The sequence below is a fragment of the Apostichopus japonicus genome, chromosome 3, assembly GCF_037975245.1.
Source record: "Apostichopus japonicus isolate 1M-3 chromosome 3, ASM3797524v1, whole genome shotgun sequence".
Lineage (NCBI taxonomy): Eukaryota > Metazoa > Echinodermata > Holothuroidea > Aspidochirotida > Stichopodidae > Apostichopus > Apostichopus japonicus.
The window spans coordinates 22,219,217-22,240,191 of record NC_092563.1 but is presented as its reverse complement, the minus strand read 5'-3'; the positions used below and the strand labels follow the sequence as shown (position 1 = coordinate 22,240,191).

The following is a 20,975-nucleotide window of genomic DNA, read 5'->3' as shown; positions in this document are numbered from 1 at the left end:
TGGCGCCTTTTTCAGCTCTTTACCACTTTTTAATTATTCTAGATTATTGACTTTTTTATTGCGCTCTCATCTACTTATTGACATTTGTCACATTTTGTTGCTGTAATTTGGCGATGACACCTTATTCTTCGTTTATCTGCAAATTAGCCAGGCCCGGAAAGGGTCATTTCCTGCGATCTAGGGAGTATCTTTACTCAAAAATTTGTCTGTGCGCTACGAGCCAACCAGTGGTGGCGCTCCGCTTAGATTGTGTCGAAAGCGCCCCTTCAGACCATTCTCGCCACTCCTGACCAATACCCCTAGCTAGGCCACTGCCGCCGCGCCTCCTACGCCTATGTGTGTAGTGTTCGCTTTCGGAAATATCTGCTATTTTTTTCATTTCCTTCAACCAAGTTTTATAATAGCCGTTATAAGAGGTTTAATATTTCTACACCAATAAATTAACTGTGTCTGAATTTTCGAAAATTTCTGACCAACATTCTGCATCACACTTCCCTCTACTCGTGCAATTTTGACCGGTCTGTTAGGGGTTGAAGGTAGTTTTTCTATATTGGTTGTCCATAGATGAAATTTTGTACAACATTATGGGTATGTTTTCAAGTGAGTTTATTCACGAGAAATGTGAATTTTCAAATTCTGAACAAATTTGGGGCTTAAAACCTTGAAAAGTGGGGCTGACGGGTATTGTGGGCCGCGACGTAGAATCACCTACAAAAGCAAAGACCCACAGGACATGCGATCAGGTCGAACATGACGTGTGCCGGGTTGACAATCTTCAAAAAGGTTATGGATGGAAAAAAAAAACTATTAGGATATACTTGGTTCTCAGGCCAAAAGTGTACATCTGGTTGGTCATTTCAAGCCCGAGAAGTGCCGTTTCCGGTGATCTGGGGGGGTATCAAAACCTGAAATTTTCTTGTACGCTGCGCGCCAACCGATGGTGGCGCTCCGCTTAGATAGTAATTCGCGCCCCCCGGGTTACAAAATCCTGGATACGCGCCTGATACCTAACCCCCCCCCCCCACTCTTTTCATGGGGGATAAGCCCCTCAAGTCCACCGGTTCCGTCGCCACTGAAGTCGAGGCGGGGTGACTTTTTGGATTTTACAATGCGACTAGGTGCAACATGGAGCAATATCGGTTACGAGTCATTTCATAGTACTGGCTGAGATTTTAAAAATGAAATTATTACCTGGCAGTAAACAATGGACTTAATGTGTTACTGTGTTAGTGCCAATTTGTAATTCACATTATTCGATTTGCATGCATCATTCCAGGATTTCGAGCAGTAAAGATACTACATCGGCATTGCCATTGCATATTGTTGAATGACACGGGGGGGGGGGGTGTCATGTGTCAGTGTATTGAATTTAATTATTGATATACCCAATATGCAAATCTGGCTTTCGTAAATCGTTTCTCTGGATTAAGTTATTCAACGCATTCAGTAGAGCAGCAACGTTGAAAATCAATTCCTGAAGCTAGAACTGTAGCACATGCCGCGGATTCATCACATGCAGAATTGAATCGCTAGTGTGTTAGCTCCAGGATTCGTAACCTGTGCTGCGAACCATGTGCTAGCTCCAGCTCCAGTTATTCTGCATGCTACATGTTACGATGTTAAAAACAAATTCGACTTAGATTCGAAACAAATAGGCCTATTTGATAGAGCTGTTGTGGCGGAATAACTTCGATTAGGGTTGTGCACATTTGTCTGCAAAAACGACAAAAAAGTGAACTAAGGTCTGGGAAAAAGTGGGGGGGCAAATGCCCCCTCTTGCCCCCCCCCCCCGTAATCCCGCCCATGATTATGATCATGCTATATCGTTTGTGTAGCGTTGCGGAACCGGTGAGATAACAAATTATCTGACATACTACGTGGAATATGTAAATGCATTACCTGGTACTGCCGTTTGTATATATTTTTTCATAACTGCCAATTGTGCTCTTGAACAGAATGATATCACTAGTATTGACATTACGAAACGTACGATAGATTAATCAGCATTTCCTGTTGTTTAGGTTTCGTCACATTTGCAAGTGTACTGTTTAAAAATGTTGTGTGGTCACATTTTAACGGGCTGTTGGGTAGTGAGAGTTTTATCACCTGTCTTTGGGTTTTGGCATATTTGCAATCGTGCTGTGCAAAGCACGCGTATAGTAATAGTACTTTGTTTACTACAGTGGAGCATACGTTCCCTCTATACTGACTGTCATAGCAGGATGTTTTCTTTTGTTTACTGTACCTTAGTGAAGCGATGACCCCTTTCTTCTGCAGTGAGATATATATTGCATTGGTGGTTCTTTGAGTTCGTGGTGGATAAGAAAATACGACAGAAACGCAAATAAATCAGCAGGGTACCACATATACGTAGTATGTTAGTAATGAAAATTGACAGCTCATTAGAAACGTCAAGTCTGAATGACAATTGCCAAAATGTTGTGAGTAATTCAGATCCCCTTCTAAAGGGTTACACAATTTCGGAAAATAACGTCCTATTTCATTGGGGTTACGTTACGATTGGTCAGAATAATTAAGGTGTGTCGTGGGCTGTGTGTCATGGGCATAGGTTTCTTTAAAACAGTTCACCCAAATATTTATATTTTGCAAAGTCCGACTCGCAAAGATATGAAATATTACGTGAAGCAGAAAAAAATAGAGATTGTGGAAAATTCCGTCTAACTTTTATAGTTCATGAAACATGCATAGCGCCAAAAGGGAAAGAAAGAATTCTTGCTTTTACCGTGGGAAGGCTAAATTCAGTAAGTTACAGCAGAATTCTATTGGGCTGGGGTAGGAGGAGGCCGGGAGGGTGGTCCATCGTCTCACCTAAGCAAGAGTAGGACTATTGGGTGATGGCCTTATTAAATCAAACATTTTCATTTTTCATTTTTTACGTCTTTCTTCGTTGTAGTGTTTCATTTGACTTTGATTTAACGTTTGAACCTTGAGTCGAAATTCCGTGGGTCGTATGGCCTTGAGTGTTGTCTTTAATTAAAACATAACATTAGTTCAGACCTGCTCTTTTGTAAACAGGCACGTAGCCAGCTTTCGTGGTGTGATGGTTGTGGGGGAGGGGCACATTTTCGTCACCATTTTGAGAGTCAGTGAGAATGGGATTTGATTGCCACCTCTCTTGATACGACTTTTCACGACACCATTATAGACTCTACCCTGTGTTACGAAATCGAATTATAGAGAGAGAAGCGTAATAACTCCAAAGTTCATTCTGTTCGTGGAGGGTCTAGGGGGACAGTCAGGGGGGCGGCTGCCCCTCCCTTCTTTGAGAAAACTTTGTTTCAGTAAAGGGGAATTAGATGCAAAATGGTATTTATGTATTTCCAGTACCTTTTTGAATAGGATCTGCGTTTGGAATAAACTTAGGGGACAGCTCAGAGCCACACGTGCTTGAATCTTTAACGTTCTTCTTTCCTTCATTAATGTACTCTCTTCTCTTCTTCTTATATGCAATTGTTGCACAGGTTCTTATTGAAATTGTCAGTATAATTCCGATGATTTATGGCCGTACACGGATCCTCGCCTTGCCAGGAATTAATGACACAGAAAAGCATACGAAACAACGGAGATTTTCTTGATTTCTTCTCACCGAAATGGTACTCCATTTATCTTAAACTATTAAAATTTTTCTTAGTTAGATTTGGATTCTCCCACACCAACGTTCCTCCTGGGAAGTACGCGGTTGAACATTTACGTAACTTCTGTTTACGAGTTGATCACTTGTGGCTTCCGTACAATTCTCAGCTGGTACCGTATAGCTTTTTAGTGTCACTGTGTATAGTTTATCATTCACAAATGCAAGCTGACTTAGTGAACATGGGGTGTTTTCTGTTGCGACTTAAACCCATTCTCCCAGCTGGTAAGTTAACTTAACAACACAGCTTTCTTTTATTTCAATAACTTTTCAACATCTGGAAATTTCATCACTGTATATGTTAAGAGAATGTTTAAATTACTTACATGTAAAAGATATATGATTATTATAGTTATAGGCCTCTACATTTTAGAAAGTTTATCCAATCCTATCACTTAGCCAGTAGCCTCGCGAATTGTAAATTATAAGATATCTTACGGTACAATATTAAATATTAAAAGTTAAGGAAATATTAAAAGTTATATTCACATCAGGACCTAAGCTCTGAGGCCGGTGTCACGTGGTCGGCATTCAAGTGATGTAAATTCACAATTCTCAGTCCCAGTGCTCCTTCGTTTCACAACTTTGAATTAAAGAAAACTTTTGATGATAGAACGTGTTTTCTTTTTTTAAGAAAGAAAGAAAGGAAGGGAAAGGAGGGACTAAATAGGTGATACGAGCCATAATTATAACTTTCAAGAGACGTACAAAATTGTGATATTTCTGATATGATAGACATGTCTGTCATAAGAAATAAAACCCTCCGTCATACAATAAATCGTAGGCTGGTAAACAATTCCCTGCACCAGACAATGACACCAATGGGGTTTGATTCCCATAAAGTGTTTCAAATTCTTTTCTTACTTGATATGATCTAATGTTAATACGGTGAGATAATTCACTGCCTGTGGATCGATAAATTGGCCACCTCTACTCACGGTCAGGACTGGCGTTAGAACGTTTGGTACTGATTGTGTACCCCCGTCCCCAATCTCAATTCCTACACAGAGAAATACATTTCTTTGTTAAAACTTCACTTTTGATGTTGCTGAAATTTGTCCTTAATTAAGCCATCTCGATTTTCGCCCACAATCCCTGATCCATTTGCCCGGTTTTACCCCTTCACATTCCTTAAACTCCGCGACTATCACATTAAAGCCCTACTTTTTTTAAAAAAGGTGGCACGAAAACCAAACTACCGAACGACTGATCCGCTCTCAGCCCCAATCCCCTTGCATCGGTACTGTGACTGTGTGATCATCGTCAGGTGTGCATCACCATTCCCCTCAAAAGGGAACAGATACTACACATGATATAAGCCAGAAGGCCGAGAAGCCCTACTACTCTATATTTCAAACCTATTTAACACATCGCTTTATGACACAATTGACGTCAAAACTAATGTAAATTGTGAATAGCTTCAGTATCGTGCTGATTACGATTATAGCTTAAATCCCCTAATTGGTAGAGTTTGATGACAAATTGACAATATTTAATCAAAAGCGCATGCACAAGGTTACAAAACAGACGTTAATAATCTAGCAATGAAAATACTTTGAGAAATTGTGACAAAAAAAAAAATCAAATGAAGTTTTTGTGAGAGCAGCGAATTATTTGTACTGGTTACGTTACAGGTCGATAAAGAAATGAACATTCATTTTCTCGAAAAATGCATAACGTATTGTTAAGCGTTATCCATGCTCTATGTTGCTGTACTGTGTTGCGAACCAACTTTTTTAATGAAGAATTACGTTACGTAAAGAGGCGAACTGGGTGATTGGTCAATGTTCAGTGTACCCTCTGCGCTTGCGCGAATCCCATGGAGCGCCAAAATGTGTATGGCTGCATGTTTTTACCTCCATGGGCTGACAAAGCCGAAAAAGAAGGATAAGGTTACCTCACACACTGAAGTACGAGCATAAACAAAGGTGGTGGGAAAGTATGTGTTTGAGAAAGGTTAAATCAAAAAATGTACGAAGACAAGAATTCACTACTTTATGGACTCGTTTTTGAGTAGTCGAATTTTCAAAACAAATATGTAAATGTAGAGTAAAACAGTTTACATTTGAGAAATCGTTTGAGACATATACAGCAAAAACAATCGGTATATATAGTTTCGAAATTTAAAGGGAAAAATTCTAGATTCAATTATTTACAATTTCTTACGTTCTATCTGGGCTACTATAAAATTCGTATGGAGAAGCTCGTAAAACCGCGCCCATTTCTGCCCACCTTTCCCACTATTTGTTAGCTTATCATAACCACGCCTCTTATTATAATTTGGAAAGATATTCTTCAAATATTTCAAGGTATAAGGTATTCTGTAACACAAAGAGAGCATGGCAATATATGGGGAAGAGGACCCAAACATTCCTGTCATTGAAAGTTGGCATAGACTTTGGATTTTCAAAATTCTTTTTTAATTCAGATTTAACTTAAGTTCGTTCTCATTGTTTATTCGATTATGTTGTTAGGTTTGCTACAATGCAGCTTGATGCAGCCCTGCCCCCCCCCCCCCCCCCAATCCCTTCGAACATGTCCACCATAGGACCTACAAATACGTTCCACAGAAATTGAATTCTTCTCTTCACATATATTTTTATGTTTTAAACAAGAAACAAAGATAAAGAAGAAAGACGTCAAATTCAAAATTTACCGGGGACTTCGCCGTCTGTAACCTCACCATGCACGAACTAGCCCAAGCTTTCAAAACCTAATAAGCTGAAAGCCAGTGGTTGGGCCGTTCAACAGAATAATTTCATATTTGTAGATGTTAAAAAGTGCATGCGATATCTCCAAACTACGTCGCTCGTTTTTTCTCCAAATTCGGCTTTAACCTCAAAATATTGATGGTTTATGTCAAGCAATTGGTGTTTACCCTTAAAAACTGCGTTTTACGTGGAATCCACCAATTTCAATGTTTAATCATTATGGCATCAGAGGAAAATGCATATAGAGTTATTCATGGACAGGTCCCACCTGCTTTCGACAATTTCCTTGTTCACAACCCTGACATTCACAATTATAACACACGCCACATACAAATTGTACGCCCTAATCGCAATCACACCAATGTAGGAAAATATAGTCTTCGTCCTCGTACAAGCATCACATGGAACTCTCTGTTGCTTAATATCAGGTCACAAACTTCCCTTAATTCGTTTAAATACAAATTTATCTTCAACTTATACTGAGATTGATGTTCCTCTTTCTTTCTTTTATATTTTTCTTCTTTTTGAAAGTGATATGTGTACTCTATGTACAGGGAGTGTCTCACTAGATAAGCCCACACTGTTTTTTTTTTTATACACGTGCTTTCACACTGTATTCGCTACAAAAATGTATACATGTTGTGAAAAAAAACAAATAAATAAACAAAACGAAACGAAACGAAACGAAACGATAATGTGGTCGTTTTATGGCGTAATTATGATGTTTTATGTCAAATCGAGATGTCCTAATTTCAACTTTCATCTAAAACATATGATATTTTGCTATTAAATGGTGACGTTTTACTATGAAGTTATAGATATGTTTTTCCTTATTTATAGCTTATTTCAGCATGAACACCTATTTGTGAGTACTTGTGACATCTCAATTACACTCGTGAGATTAGACGTGTTTGCTATATCATCCTTTCTCTTTGAGTCACTTCATTGATATTTCTGATCTGGTCTTCACTTTCTCTGTTTTTCAGATACTTTACCAGTACAGTGTACTGAGGATAATAATATACAGGATGTCCGTCATGACAGAGGTCTACTTGGTCTACGTGGTACGCCGTCATGTTTGTTAAATGTTCATCTTATTGGAGGATATGTAAAGCATTAAAAGATTGATCTTACCAGGATTTAAGTATCTCCATATATAATATTCCAATCAATTAGAAACTTCACTTTATATCCCTTCTTTCTTTTCCTAAATATTGGCTTCATTACAGTATAAGATTACGCTAAATATCAAGTTGTTAAAGTAAACTTTCTTATTAGAATTGTGTAAGGATGAAGAACAATGACGCACTGCAATAGAAAGTTCCACGATCCATGGATATAGTTACTACGTATTTTTATCATACATATTCATTAACTGCAATATATTGAACAGCCAGTTGGTACAAATTTCCAACGTTTGCTTCACAACGCTATTGTCTTATATTGAACAGCCGTTTTTAAAATTTATCAAGTATAAGCAAGGTGTTCATAATGCTCTCAACGTCAATGCGATTGCTTTGAAGCGGGAACTGAAGGTACATCAATACCAAATATTGTCCCAGCTGAGTGATATTAAATAAAATGCAGCACTTCTCTTACACTCTGTACAGAAGTTATCTGTACACAGAAGACTGGTCACTCATCCTTCTCTTTAAAAACATTAACGAGGTAGTTAGATATTTTACTTAAAAAAAGGAAGGTCACCTGGCATTTACTTTTATCTGGTCGTGATAATTTCTGTTTTAAATCCGTTTCTGGTTCAAAGTTCTGGTCGTCAAGATTTGATCCCACTTGGTATTCAGAATTGTCTATGGTCAGAAAGGCTCAGCCTTCAGCTCATCAATGTAATAGTTGTAATAGAAAGAAAGCTTCAATTCAAGCCAGCAGTGCTCTAGTGGAGTACATGTAATTCAAGTACTTCCGGGTACTTCGGGTTTCGAGTACCAAGTTCTAGTCCGATTACTGTTTTTAATGATCCGAGTACCGAAATGGAGTACTTTTGCACTCGGCTTCTTTTTCGAGTTCAATATACAAAGGCCGTTATGTTAATGTTCCAAGATTAGTATTGTAAGCAAACGAATATTAATAACCCGACATCGTTCTCTTTGATTTGTTATAGATGAGTTAAGTCCACCAATTTCTACTGACAGTTGTTCATCTGAAAATGGACGCTGGGTCACCCATCCCACCGGCCATTGAATCATTTAAAGTGGATTTTAGATTTCTGCAATGAACCGGATGGAGGACGACGTCACGTTAACAACATGTTGCAGTTTTTCTTTCATTATTTTTTGTAGTACTGTTCATGAGGGTGATGTCATCTTGCCTCGTTTCCGTTATAGTATTGTATAGTATTGTAGTAAAATGCACGTTTGTCTGTAATATATTTTCCAATCTGTATGTGCACAGGATGTATTGTTTACATTTATATTTGTTCAGTTCATAGACTATATCCATGCATCATGCATTTACGATGCCTATATGAGCCATGAACACCAGTGGTACTTCACAACAACGTCAGTTTGTCTTATTATCTATAACAGAATACTTCTCCACCCCCCCCCCACGTCCCCGCTTGAAGGGCCTCACCAACCCACATGCGAGTTTCTAAAGTAGTCCAAAAAGAATGGTTGCCTGAGGACCAAGTTTTATAATCTATTTCTACAAACTTATATTGTTGTTATTGATTACAAATTTGAAACTGTTTTGTTATTTACGGTGGTGTCTGCAAACCATAGTCCACTTAGAGACCCTGGCGAGATATGAGCAATGCTTACTGGCATTTTCAAACACTTATATCTAATAGCATTATACAGTAGCTGCTTAATCATATTCCCAAAGTCACTGCTTACAATGGTTTGAACTTTTTTCAAATTTCCTCCAAAACAGCGATTTTTAGATAACTTTAATGTTCTGAAATCTTGTCATAATAGGGGAACTTGTTCTTTTTTAATTGTAAGTTTTTGCTTTTGCTTTGTATAATAAGATATATTTCTTCAAATTCTGTGTAATCAACAAAGTTTGTTGTGACATTTGAAGGTCATCATTCAGTTAACTAAATTAATATCCTGGTACATGGCTGGTTCAGACCGTAATTATGGATTTCCCGAGTAGAAAAGGCTGGGTCAGAAAAAACTGCTTTAAGTTGGAAAATGAGTGACCATTATTTACTTAACTATTTAGTGACAATGCAGATTACCAGTGTAAGTTTTTATCTCAAGTAAACTGCCGTGTCAGTCTTAACTGAAATATGTATATAGTTCTAACATTACATTTTCGTTTACGGTATATAAGCCTTATATGCAGCTGAAATGATTTATGGTGAACTGTCATGATTTATGGTGTCTGCTATGTTGTTTGTACTCCTGAGTCCTTAATTTTTCTTGTAATGTGAATTTGTGATATTTCAAATAACAATCGGTCAAGTAGGTCCCAGGAAAGAGTAATCCACAGCACAAAGAAATGTAGACATATATGGCCTTGAGGCGTAGAGGTATTGTCTGCTATTTGTAACCGAATAATTGGGACTACTTTCTTCTTTGGAAATGCAGACAAGGGGGGGGGGGCACCATTCAGTAACTACGGTCATGTTTGTATGTACTGACGACTAAGAAATAGTACTTAAATGTTTGTTTGCTACCTCACCCCCCCCCCCCCCCCCATCCCCCCCCCCCCCCCGCCACCCACCCCATTTTCCACTCCCTTCGCTCTCCATCCCATCTCATTCTGTTATCCCTCTAATGGAGTATTCGGTCGCCAGTATAGTCCCGAATTGAACCTAAGTCATGTTCGTGAAGTTGCAAAATCTGCAGGAATGTGTCAGTGTGCCTGTGCCTGGCATATTTGAAGTGACCAATTTGGGGAGTTCCTGATAAGCATTATGCAGTTTGTCATGATGTAATCGTAACAATTTCCAAACAGGCGGAGAACTGACAAACCCTGTAGCCCTTCCGATCTAAAAACAAAATCGTCAACAAACTGGATGCAGACCGTTTCTTCCATCGCTACTGTGAACCTTTTAAATCATGAGTGGAGTTGTTCGTTTAATTTCAACCAAAAGAGAGTGGTCGAAGAAATTGGGAGGAAAAATAATCGTTAGAGAAAACCGTAAGAAAGTTTCTGCTCGAAAGAAATCTTCGTGTACTAATTTAGCGAAACCTGTGAGAACCGCGCATAACGTATGTAATGAAAGGTCCACACTCCACACCAAGTGCAAGTTGTGCAAATAACCAGTACAAAGTATCGCAACTTAATAATTCAAAGTATAATGCAAACTGTCATCACTTGCAGTCATCGGTGCTCAGCACATGTTCGGCAATACTAGGCAGAGCAACAAACCAAGTCAGAAGATATGTGTGTCAGAAGATATTCAACTTGGCAACGGTATGCATTAAGTCGCACACTCCTGCAGTTTATAACTACTGTAGTCGTAATGTTGTTTCATCATTTTCATGCATGCAAATGGTTCACAGTATGCATTCATGTGTGTTAATATTGTTGTAGTGGCAACTGTGTATCATAGGCTAACACTTGCACAAGCAAATGTACGTATTGTCTGTAATTTGAAAAATTAAAAACAAAAATGATGAAGGATACACAGTGAACACTAAATACGGTTGGACATTCAACTGCCAGGGAAGAACTAATGAGTCAAGACTATTTATAAATGTGTCATTCTAATGGCTAAATCTGCTACAGAAAACTGTGAGAGAGATATATCGTGTAATGCTATCATTTACTGTGCATACAGTAGTGGTTACACACAACACATACATACAGTTATGAACGAAAGCTCAAAGCTCCTGCCCAGTACCCACACATACGCATGATTAATGTTTTGGATATTAAACAATTTTCTTGTCTGAAATTTTCATTTCTTTGAACTGTAAATAAGCCAAAATTCTGACAAAAGTACATTGTCATAAAGTTAGTTACCATGGAAAGATTGTTTAGTGGAAGTAGAAGTGGAGTTTGTATGTATAATGAGGCTTTAAAGTTTGATTACCATAAAGTTATGCAGGTCAAATCAAAGAACTTTCACTAACTATTTTGACACAGGATGAAATTAGATCTTATATAAGAGTCATTGGGAAAGTTTCCAGTTGAAAGTTTCAGAAATTTATGTTATATAGAACATGCTCAACTTGCATTAATGCTGGTTAACTCCAGCAGTAATTTGTGCAAGTGGTTCATGTATCAGAATGGATTATGAAAATATACACTCTAATGTACATAGCAAACTTAGAGTATGTTTTTATTCTTATAGATACAAACCCTAATACTTCAAATAGGAGGTTGCTACTGTAGTTCCCATCTTCAAGAACATTTCACTCAGGTTTATAAATGAGATTTAGCCTCTAAAGCTTAAGAAAAAAAAAAACAAAGAGCATGTTGAACAGTTGAGTATTCATAGAGTTGAGTCCACTTTCAAATTCTTCATTTGGTTATATTCTGGCATCATTTCAACCTTGCCATATAATATTAATGTGTGGTTGAGTACATTTCTCAATCTTTCTACGTACAATCAGGTATTTATTCAATGTAAACAAAATTTTAATTCCGTTAATAGCATGGAACAGAATTGTACAGGAATATACCAAAAATGTGCATGTGTATTATGGTGTTTTTGCAGCAAAGAATCCAAGACCCAAATTTAGTATGGTACTTAGCCCCCTGATACAACCATGACATTGTCTACTGTTATGATGTGTAAAGTCAATATACCATTTTGGCAGCATTAATGAAAGCCATTTGAGAAGTTGCAAACTGTAAACCAATCCTTTCTTTGTTTTCCAGATCACCTTAACTGAGACCATGTTTTTCATTCTTTTTTCCTTATATTCCTTCTCAGGTTTCATCACATTGGAGTACCCAAAGAAGGAGAGTGTTCAATGCTTTACAAAGCATAATACAAAGATCTAATTTGAGCAATACCAGTTTGAAAAATATTCTGGGCATAAATGGTAAGTTCAAGGTCTGATGGTGAGTTTCCATAATGTCTTGATCAAAAAGAACTTGGTAAAATATAGAAATGAGAATACTATTGGAAATAAAATCTTGTAAACTAAGCCAACAATTGTTTATGTTGGTCATTACAGTGTCAAAAACAGAATCAGGTGATATGGGTCATTCGTTAACATTTTTAAATATGCATGATGTTACGTTAGGATGGCTGACTTAAGATTGGAAGAGCTGAGGAAGAACAGTGATGTCATCCTTTTATTTAGGACCCTTCATGAAATCATGAATTAAAACAAACTTGAGATTCTTGATTTTATAAACAAATATTTAATCGCTACTATTTAAAAGAGTGAATTACTGTACTTTGTTTATTTGTAAAGCAATATGTGTAACATTAGTCTGCCTTGCCTTTTGTTTTAATAATGTTAACGTTTGGAATTAATATTCATTTGACCTAGCTTTAAATTTGTAAATTCATATTGTTGACTAAAAGCATTGTTTATTGGGTACACTGAGCCTAAGTAATCTTAAACCAAAATTTTGTTACCTTTTGTCATGAGAATGTTAGCTGTGTGTAATTATTGTGTGATCTTTTTTCTTCAGAAACTTTACAATTTTCCAGTTCTCCCAGACAATCCAACAGACAAAATCAAAATGATGAGAAACAGGAACAAAAAGATGAAGAAGGTACAGTATGGCATCTCTCTGAATGTTGAGTCTAAAACAAAATGTATTTATTTTGTTGGGAAGATACATTGATGAACACAATGATTCAGTTTTCATAATTAGCATGTCTAGGATTAATGTGTTCTAAATTTGCATTTAAAATTTTACAAACAGTTTTAAAGATATTTGGCCTAATAGTTGCAATTACCAAACAGACAGTGATTAAATCAAGATAGCTGACAGACACGAAAATAGTTGGTTATAATTAGTGTTGCTACGATAATCGTTTTCAATATCGGTATCGGCCGATATTTGCAATATCGGCAGCATATCGGTATCGGTAAAATTTTGCCTAATTGCCGATAACAGCAAACCGATATTGAACTTTTCTTTTTAACAGCAGAGCTACTTCTTTATACTTGCAATGATTTGTTAATCTGTCCAAGACGATCCATTTCTTTAGCGTCAGTTAAACTCAGATTCATTTTCGATTAATATCCATGTAGACCTGACCCTCCGTAACCTCTAAAAACACGTCTACGGCGCGCGAATATAACCAATGACCTTCGTTCGTGAACCTTGGCCTACACACAGCATTAGTGTAGCATACATACACTGTACTAACCATTCATTTTCCCAAAGGCCTCCGTGAAAACCTTGAACATGATGCATAACTGCACAGTTCAGCAGTGTTGGAAAACCTTGTTCAATTTTCGCGAACACACTGCCGATTTCCCGCCTGTGTTCGCCCAGCGAACACGCCGAGCATGCGTAGCGTGCGAGCATAAAGGCGTGGTGTCCAGGGGCCCGCCGTAGGGCCTTGGTGGGGTCATGGGGTAAAACCCCTCATGGGAAAATTTTGGCATTTTTTGCGTGTCTGGCGATGAGAAAATTCGCAGTTGCGGATGCAAAATACTGACAACTTTTTTTATTTAAATTGTCACGAAACTGATGAAAATTTTAAAATGACAAGTTAGAGTAGCTATATTATGTTATAAAATGAAACGAGATTTAATCTGTGTTTCAATCTTTAAAAAGTGCACCTTACAAAACCTCCGATGTTATGAAACAAACAACGTTCAGCAAAGCCCTGTTTCTAAACTGCCTAACAATGAATAGCGTGCACTATGCGTATATTTTTACAACTGCAATGTTTAACCCTATAGCCAACTACCACGGTACATGTGCTGTGAATTTTCCCAGGTACCTTCCCACACAACTGTGAGCTCATCCCCCCCGTGTAACACCTGTTTGTTAACATTTTTTGGCACGTTGCCAGGGAACTTTTTAGTTACGTGAGATCCGTAACCGCCGAGGTGGTTAGGCTATTTGCTATACACTTAAGTATGGTCGGATATATTTTTTCCGTATTTTTGGAAATTCTAGAAAATACTTTCTTTTCCCCCTGCTTAACAACAGATTTGGTCTTACGGTATATTCATAAATGGATGCACTAGAGCCTTGTTTACATGACATCAGTTGCATTTAGTACGATATGCCAGTTTTGCGTCAATTTTTCGAAAGTGTTTTGCTCGATCTTTCGTAATATTTGAAAGGTGTACCACCTTACTTTCCGTACACAATTGGTCATTTCTCTACAGATTTTCAGTTTTTTTCTCTATTCGGTCAAGTGAATAAGTTGTACATTGAGTATAAACTCAATAAATTTTAACTTTTACATTGTGATCGACAGTTCGAACCTAATTAATATGCAATTTTGCAAGCATACGTTAACACTGTAGCTACTTGTAAGTCTTTACGATGTTAAGGCTCACATTTACTGCGTCCATTTTATTATCGTGTGCAGCAAAGATTCCGGTTGGATTTCAATTACCATTTTCTTTTTCAAAATCAGGAAAAAAGTCATTCTTTTCAACTTAGGACAAAAGGAAAACAAAACACCATATTTTGTTGTTTACTTGAAGATTTATTTGTGAATGTATGCATGACTAAAAAGTACGATTTTGCCTTTATTTTGTCTGTTAAAAAATATCGGTATCGTATCGGTATCGGACCGATATTGGGATGATAATATCGGATATCGGCCAAAACCGATATTGGTAATATCGGCGCAACACTAGTTATAATTTTATGTTTTCTTTTATTGTTTTGATTTTTGATTCAGAACTATAGGGTATTGTGCTATGATTTGACAATAAAAGTTTTCAATGAATGTGTAGTAATGGTGCTCATTGCTCAACCCATTTTAGAGGAAGACAACTGGATTCAACAGACAAAATGAACGTTTGTCATAGTGTATCTAGGACATCTCACCTGTCTGCTACAAGTTCACTCTTGGTACAACAATGGACCAACTTCAGCTGTTGTTATATCAAAAATTACTTGTAGAAATTACATTCATGTTTCTTGGGATGCTTAGAAATTTGTTTGCCTTTGTTATTTCACGATAAAGTATAAAAGTTCTCCCTGGAATCGTCTTCCAATTTTTGTTTGTTTCGATTATACAGATCCTCAGAAGGGAGGCTTGGACAATGATAATATCCGAATGTTGCTAATGCTTCTCCTTATAATCACGTTGCTAAACATGCTCTCGAAGGGAGATGATGCCCAGAACATCTCCTGGCAGACATTTATTAATGACATGTTAGCCAAAGGAGAGGTGAAATATTTTAAATTTGAAGTCATCATTTTCACATTTTTGGATTAAAAGTAAACCCTCCAAGCATTCCTTACCATAATTTCCAGTACAGTCTGTGAATGTAACTGTACAATTGTTAAGTTATAAACTTGTTTATTTTCTCAACAAATTGGTCACTTTCTTATATACAAAAATAGAAAAGAGTAACATTTTTCTTTATTACTAATCAGTTTTTCATAAGTAGAGTAGTGGGAGGAGTCACATGCCAGTTATGCCACCCATCTCCACCGTCCCAATTTGATAGTTATTTTTAAACAAGATCATTTTAAGAGCTTCATTGAATATGTTAAGGTGTTGGTTTGCTCTGTTTAAAATTAATAATGTGGGTTGTAAACTCCTGTAATAAATGTGATATAGTCAGATTAAAACAAAACAGAACCAGATACATCAGTTAGGTAAGAACTTTGCATCCTTGAGATCATAAAACTTTAAGAGAAGTCAGTGTCCTCTGGTATTTGTCTTTCCAGAAACCATTATTAAAAGTATCATTGGATGTAAAAGAAGTTTAATGAAGCCCTTTTGTACAAAATGTTGAAAGCACACGTTTGCATGTTAACAACTTTCCATTCTCCCTGCCGCATCTTTAACTTGGAAAAGGTCAAAGGTCTGTCTGTCACATACTACGATTCTGATGGAAGTGGTGAGGCATCCAATCCAGAATCTTGAGTTGTCCATGTGTTCTTGCATGATGGTGCCATCGTGTTTGGTAGAGAGGTAAGAACTTAACAGGTTATGAGGCATGCAATAGGTTATGGACCATGCTATAGAGAATAGAGCATACTTTTGAGATGGACCATGCTATGAGGAATGGAGCATACTATTGAGATGGACCATGCTATGGGGAATGGAGCATTATATGAGTATGGACAATGCTATGGGGAATGGAGCATTATATGAGTATGGACCATGCTATGGGGAATGGAGGATTATATGAGTTTGGACCATGCTATGAGGAATGGAGTATTATATGAGTATGGACCATGCTATGGGGAATGGAGCATGTACTATTGAGATGGATCATGCTATGGGGAATGGAGGATTATATGAGTATGGACCATGCTATGGGGAATGGAGCATACTATTGAGATGGACCATGCTATGGGGAATGGAGCATTATATGAGTATGGACAATGCTATGGGGAATGGAGCATGTACTATTGAGATGGATCATGCTATGGGGAATGGAGCATTATATGAGTATGGACCATGCTATGGGGAATGGAGCATACTATTGAGATGGACCATGCTATGGGGAATGGAGCATTATATGAGTATGACAATGCTATGGGGAATGGAGCATGTACTATTGAGATGGATCATGCTATGGGGAATGGAGCATTATATGAGTATGGACCATGCTATGGGGAATGGAGGATTATATGAGTTTGGACCATGCTATGAGGAATGGAGCATTATATGAGTATGGACCATGCTATGGGGAATGGAGCATTATATGAGTATGGACCATGCTATGGGGAATGGAGCATACTATTGAGATGGACCATGCTATGGGGAATGGAGCATTATATGAGTATGACAATGCTATGGGGAATGGAGCATACTATTGAGATGGATCATGCTATGGGGAATGGAGCATTATATGAGTATGGACCATGCTATGGGGAATGGAGCATTATATGAGTATGGACCATGCTATGGGGAATGGAGCATACTATTGAGATGGACCATGCTATGGGGAATGGAGCATTCTATGAGTATGACAATGCTATGGGGAATGGAGCATACTATTGAGATGGACCATGCTATGAAGAATGGAGCATTATATGGGTATGGACCATGCTATGGGTAATGGAGGATTATATGAGTTTGGACCATGCTATAGGGAATGGAGCATGCTTTTGAGATGGACCATGGTATGAGGAATGGAGCATTTTATGAGTATGGACCATGCTATGGGGAATGGAGCATACTATTGAGATGTACCATGCTATGGGGAATGGAGCATTCTATGAGTATGACAATGCTATGGGGAATGGAGCATACTATTGAGATGGACCATGCTATGAAGAATGGAGCATTATATGGGTATGGACCATGCTATGGGTAATGGAGGATTATATGAGTTTGGACCATGCTATTGGGAATGGAGCATGCTTTTGAGATGGACCATGGTATGAGGAATGGAGCATTTTATGAGTATGGACCATGCTATGGGGAATGGAGCATACTATTGAGATGGGCCATGCTATGGGGAATGGAGCATTATATGAGTATGGACCATGCTATAGGGAATGGAGCATACTTTTGAGATGGACCATGCTATGAGGAATGGAGCATGTACTATTGAGATGGACCATGCTATGGGGAATGGAGCATTATATGAGTATGGACCATGCTATGGGGAATGGAGGATTATATGAGTTTGGACCATGTGATAGGGAGTGGAGCATACTTTTGAGATGGACCATGCTATGGGGAATGGAGCATTATATGAGTATGGACCATGCTATAGGGAATGGAGCATACTTTTGAGATGGACCATGCTATGAGGAATGGAGCATGTACTATTGAGATGGACCATGCTATGGGGAATGGAGCATTCTGTGAGTATGACAATGCTATGGGGAATGGAGCATACTATTGAGATGGACCATGCTATGAAGAATGGAGCATTATATGGGTATGGACCATGCTATGGGTAATGGAGGATTATATGAGTTTGGACCATGCTATAGGGAATGGAGCATGCTTTTGAGATGGACCATGGTATGAGGAATGGAGCATTTTATGAGTATGGACCATGCTATGGGGAATGGAGCATACTATTGAGATGGACCATGCTATGGGGAATGGAGCATTATATGAGTATGGACCATGCTATAGGGAATGGAGCATACTTTTGAGATGGACCATGCTATGAGGAATGGAGCATGTACTATTGAGATGGACCATGCTATGGGGAATGGAGCATTATATGAGTATGGACCATGCTATGGGGAATGGAGGATTATATGAGTTTGGACCATGTGATAGGGAGTGGAGCATACTTTTGAGATGGACCATGCTATGGGGAATGGAGCATTATATGAGTATGGACCATGCTATAGGGAATGGAGCATACTTTTGAGATGGACCATGCTATGAGGAATGGAGCATGTACTATTGAGATGGACCATGCTATGGGGAATGGAGCATTATATGAGTATGGACCATGCTATGGGGAATGGAGGATTATATGAGTTTGGACCATGTGATAGGGAATGGAGCATACTATTGAGATGGACCATGCTATGGGGAATGGAGCATTTTATGGGCATTGACCATGTTATAGGGAATGGATCATACTATTGGGATGGACCATACTATAGATGAATGGAGCATACTATTGGGATGGACCATGCTATGGGGAATGGAGCATACTATTGGGATGGACCATGCTATGGAGAATAGAGCATTATATGGGGATGGACCATGCTATAGGGTATGGAGCATACTATTGAGATGGACCATGCTATGGGGAATGAAGCATACTATTGGGATGGACCATGCTATGGGGAATGAAGCATACTATTGGGATGGACCATGCTATGGGGAATGGAGCATATTATTGGGATGTACCATACTATAGGGAATGGAGCATTATATGAGTTTGGACCATGCTATAGAGAATTGGGCAATATGTGGGGATGGACCATGTTATAGCTTTGTTTACAACTATTGTATATTATGCTGTGCAGGCTTCAGCGTTTGAGCTATTAACGCTAAATGCCTGTCAAAGAGTCATGATTCTGTGCTCAACATAAACCTGCTGAATCATCAGTAAATATTATTCTGCTGTTCTGGTACTGTAAGCCTGTAAGTAACAGGTGTGTGCTGTAAGATATCTCAGAGCAGAAAGATATCTCATACATTTTCTAACAAAATGGAACCTATGTGCATTCCATACAACAAATCTAGTCTTGGAATGATTTGTTACATATTTTTCAACAAGAAGGCACAATTGTAGTTACAATTTTATAATTATAAAATCATAAGAAGGTTACTTTTTGTTACTGCAAAGGAGCACTTGCAATAAATTAAAAGGTGCTCCTTTTCACAAAAGGGTCAGTTTTTAACAAAAGTGGAAAGGCATATGCCCACCCCCCCCCCCCAACCCCCTCCTCTTCATTCCTTCTAGTTCTACCATCCCAGTCTATGTGGTAAACTCTTTAAAATAACACTCAAACTTTCAATACTGGCACCTTTAACTTTTGGGTGGGTAGACTTATTAATATTCATTATTGATATTATTCTTTATTCCTTCTTTGCAGTGATATCAATCTTGTCGTTCTCGGACATCTAGGAGACAATCCCTGCTGTCGCCTCGGAGAGGAGCTAAAGAACAGTGCACTCCCTTCACAAGGGACCATTAAAGTACTGGATAAAGCCACTGTAAGTCCAATTATTGTCAGGAAATATCTTCATCTGGTCATATGTCTGTGTTTATTGAAATGTGCACACCTCTGAAAGGGAAAGAAAACTGTATTAAATAGATAGTGAGAGTAAATTATGTTTGCAATCAACAAACCCTGTTTAGTCATCTGTCTAGTATTTCTATAGACTATCCAAGTTCATCTAAGTCCCTTAGAAGCCGTCCACTCTGCTAGTGGGTCACACTATTTGGTAAGGGCAACGTGGAGAGAAAAATTAATTTCATGTCGTTGCTTCTTTGAATGGTTGATCTATAAGGAAGTGAATGTGGGTAGTGTACCAGAAGTGGAGGGGGGGGGAGGGGGGAGGGGAGTGATAAAATGTTCCGACCATGTAGTCTAGGTAGATAGGAAAGTGCATATATGCAGGCTGGGGAGACAGCTTAGTATTGTCATGCATAAATCCACATGTTATCTAGTCAAGTGATAAGAAACAGTGTAGTGTATTGTAATAATAGTGTATAAGCTGACTTCATAAGCCTTTCTGGAATGAGTGAAGTATGGACATAGTGTCCAAATGTTTTGGATCCCAGGGTGTGCACTGAGCTACTAGTTAAAGTTGTCATAATGGCCACTGCCTAGCTAGCTTGCACCACCAGGACAAGGAACATATGAATACAGTGATACTTCAGTTTGGGATTTTGTTACAGAATGTTTAAGAATGCCTGAAATTCATCCCTTAATATTTAAAAGTGTTGTCCAGAAGTTTTCATATTAGTTATTGATAGAAAACCTTAAAATACGAAACAACACTTCACCAAAGCATATTCATATCTGCTTTATAGGTACGAAGAGAATGACATTTGATACTAACCACATGCCCTCCAGAAGTTCGTAACAGTACGAACATGTGAGGTCCTGCAAAGGCAATTTTATAATATGAGGAATTAGGTAGC

The 20,975-nt window shown here is 38.2% G+C and overlaps 1 protein-coding gene across 3 annotated transcripts in view; it reads left to right on the top strand.

The window, feature by feature from the left end:
• Positions 1-20,975, top strand: part of LOC139965488 (terminal nucleotidyltransferase 4B-like) — a 100,668-nt gene that overhangs the window by 28,191 nt on the left and 51,502 nt on the right. The window contains exons 1-6 of one of the 3 annotated variants that reach the window (XM_071967903.1): positions 10,265-10,746; positions 12,215-12,326; positions 12,928-13,011; positions 15,459-15,610; positions 16,247-16,363; positions 19,921-20,041. In XM_071967903.1, coding sequence (XP_071824004.1) covers positions 16,281-16,363; positions 19,921-20,041 — 204 coding nt within the window. In that variant the 5' untranslated portion in view covers positions 10,265-10,746; positions 12,215-12,326; positions 12,928-13,011; positions 15,459-15,610; positions 16,247-16,280. The other 2 variants (XM_071967904.1, XM_071967905.1) reach the window with 2 other exon arrangements.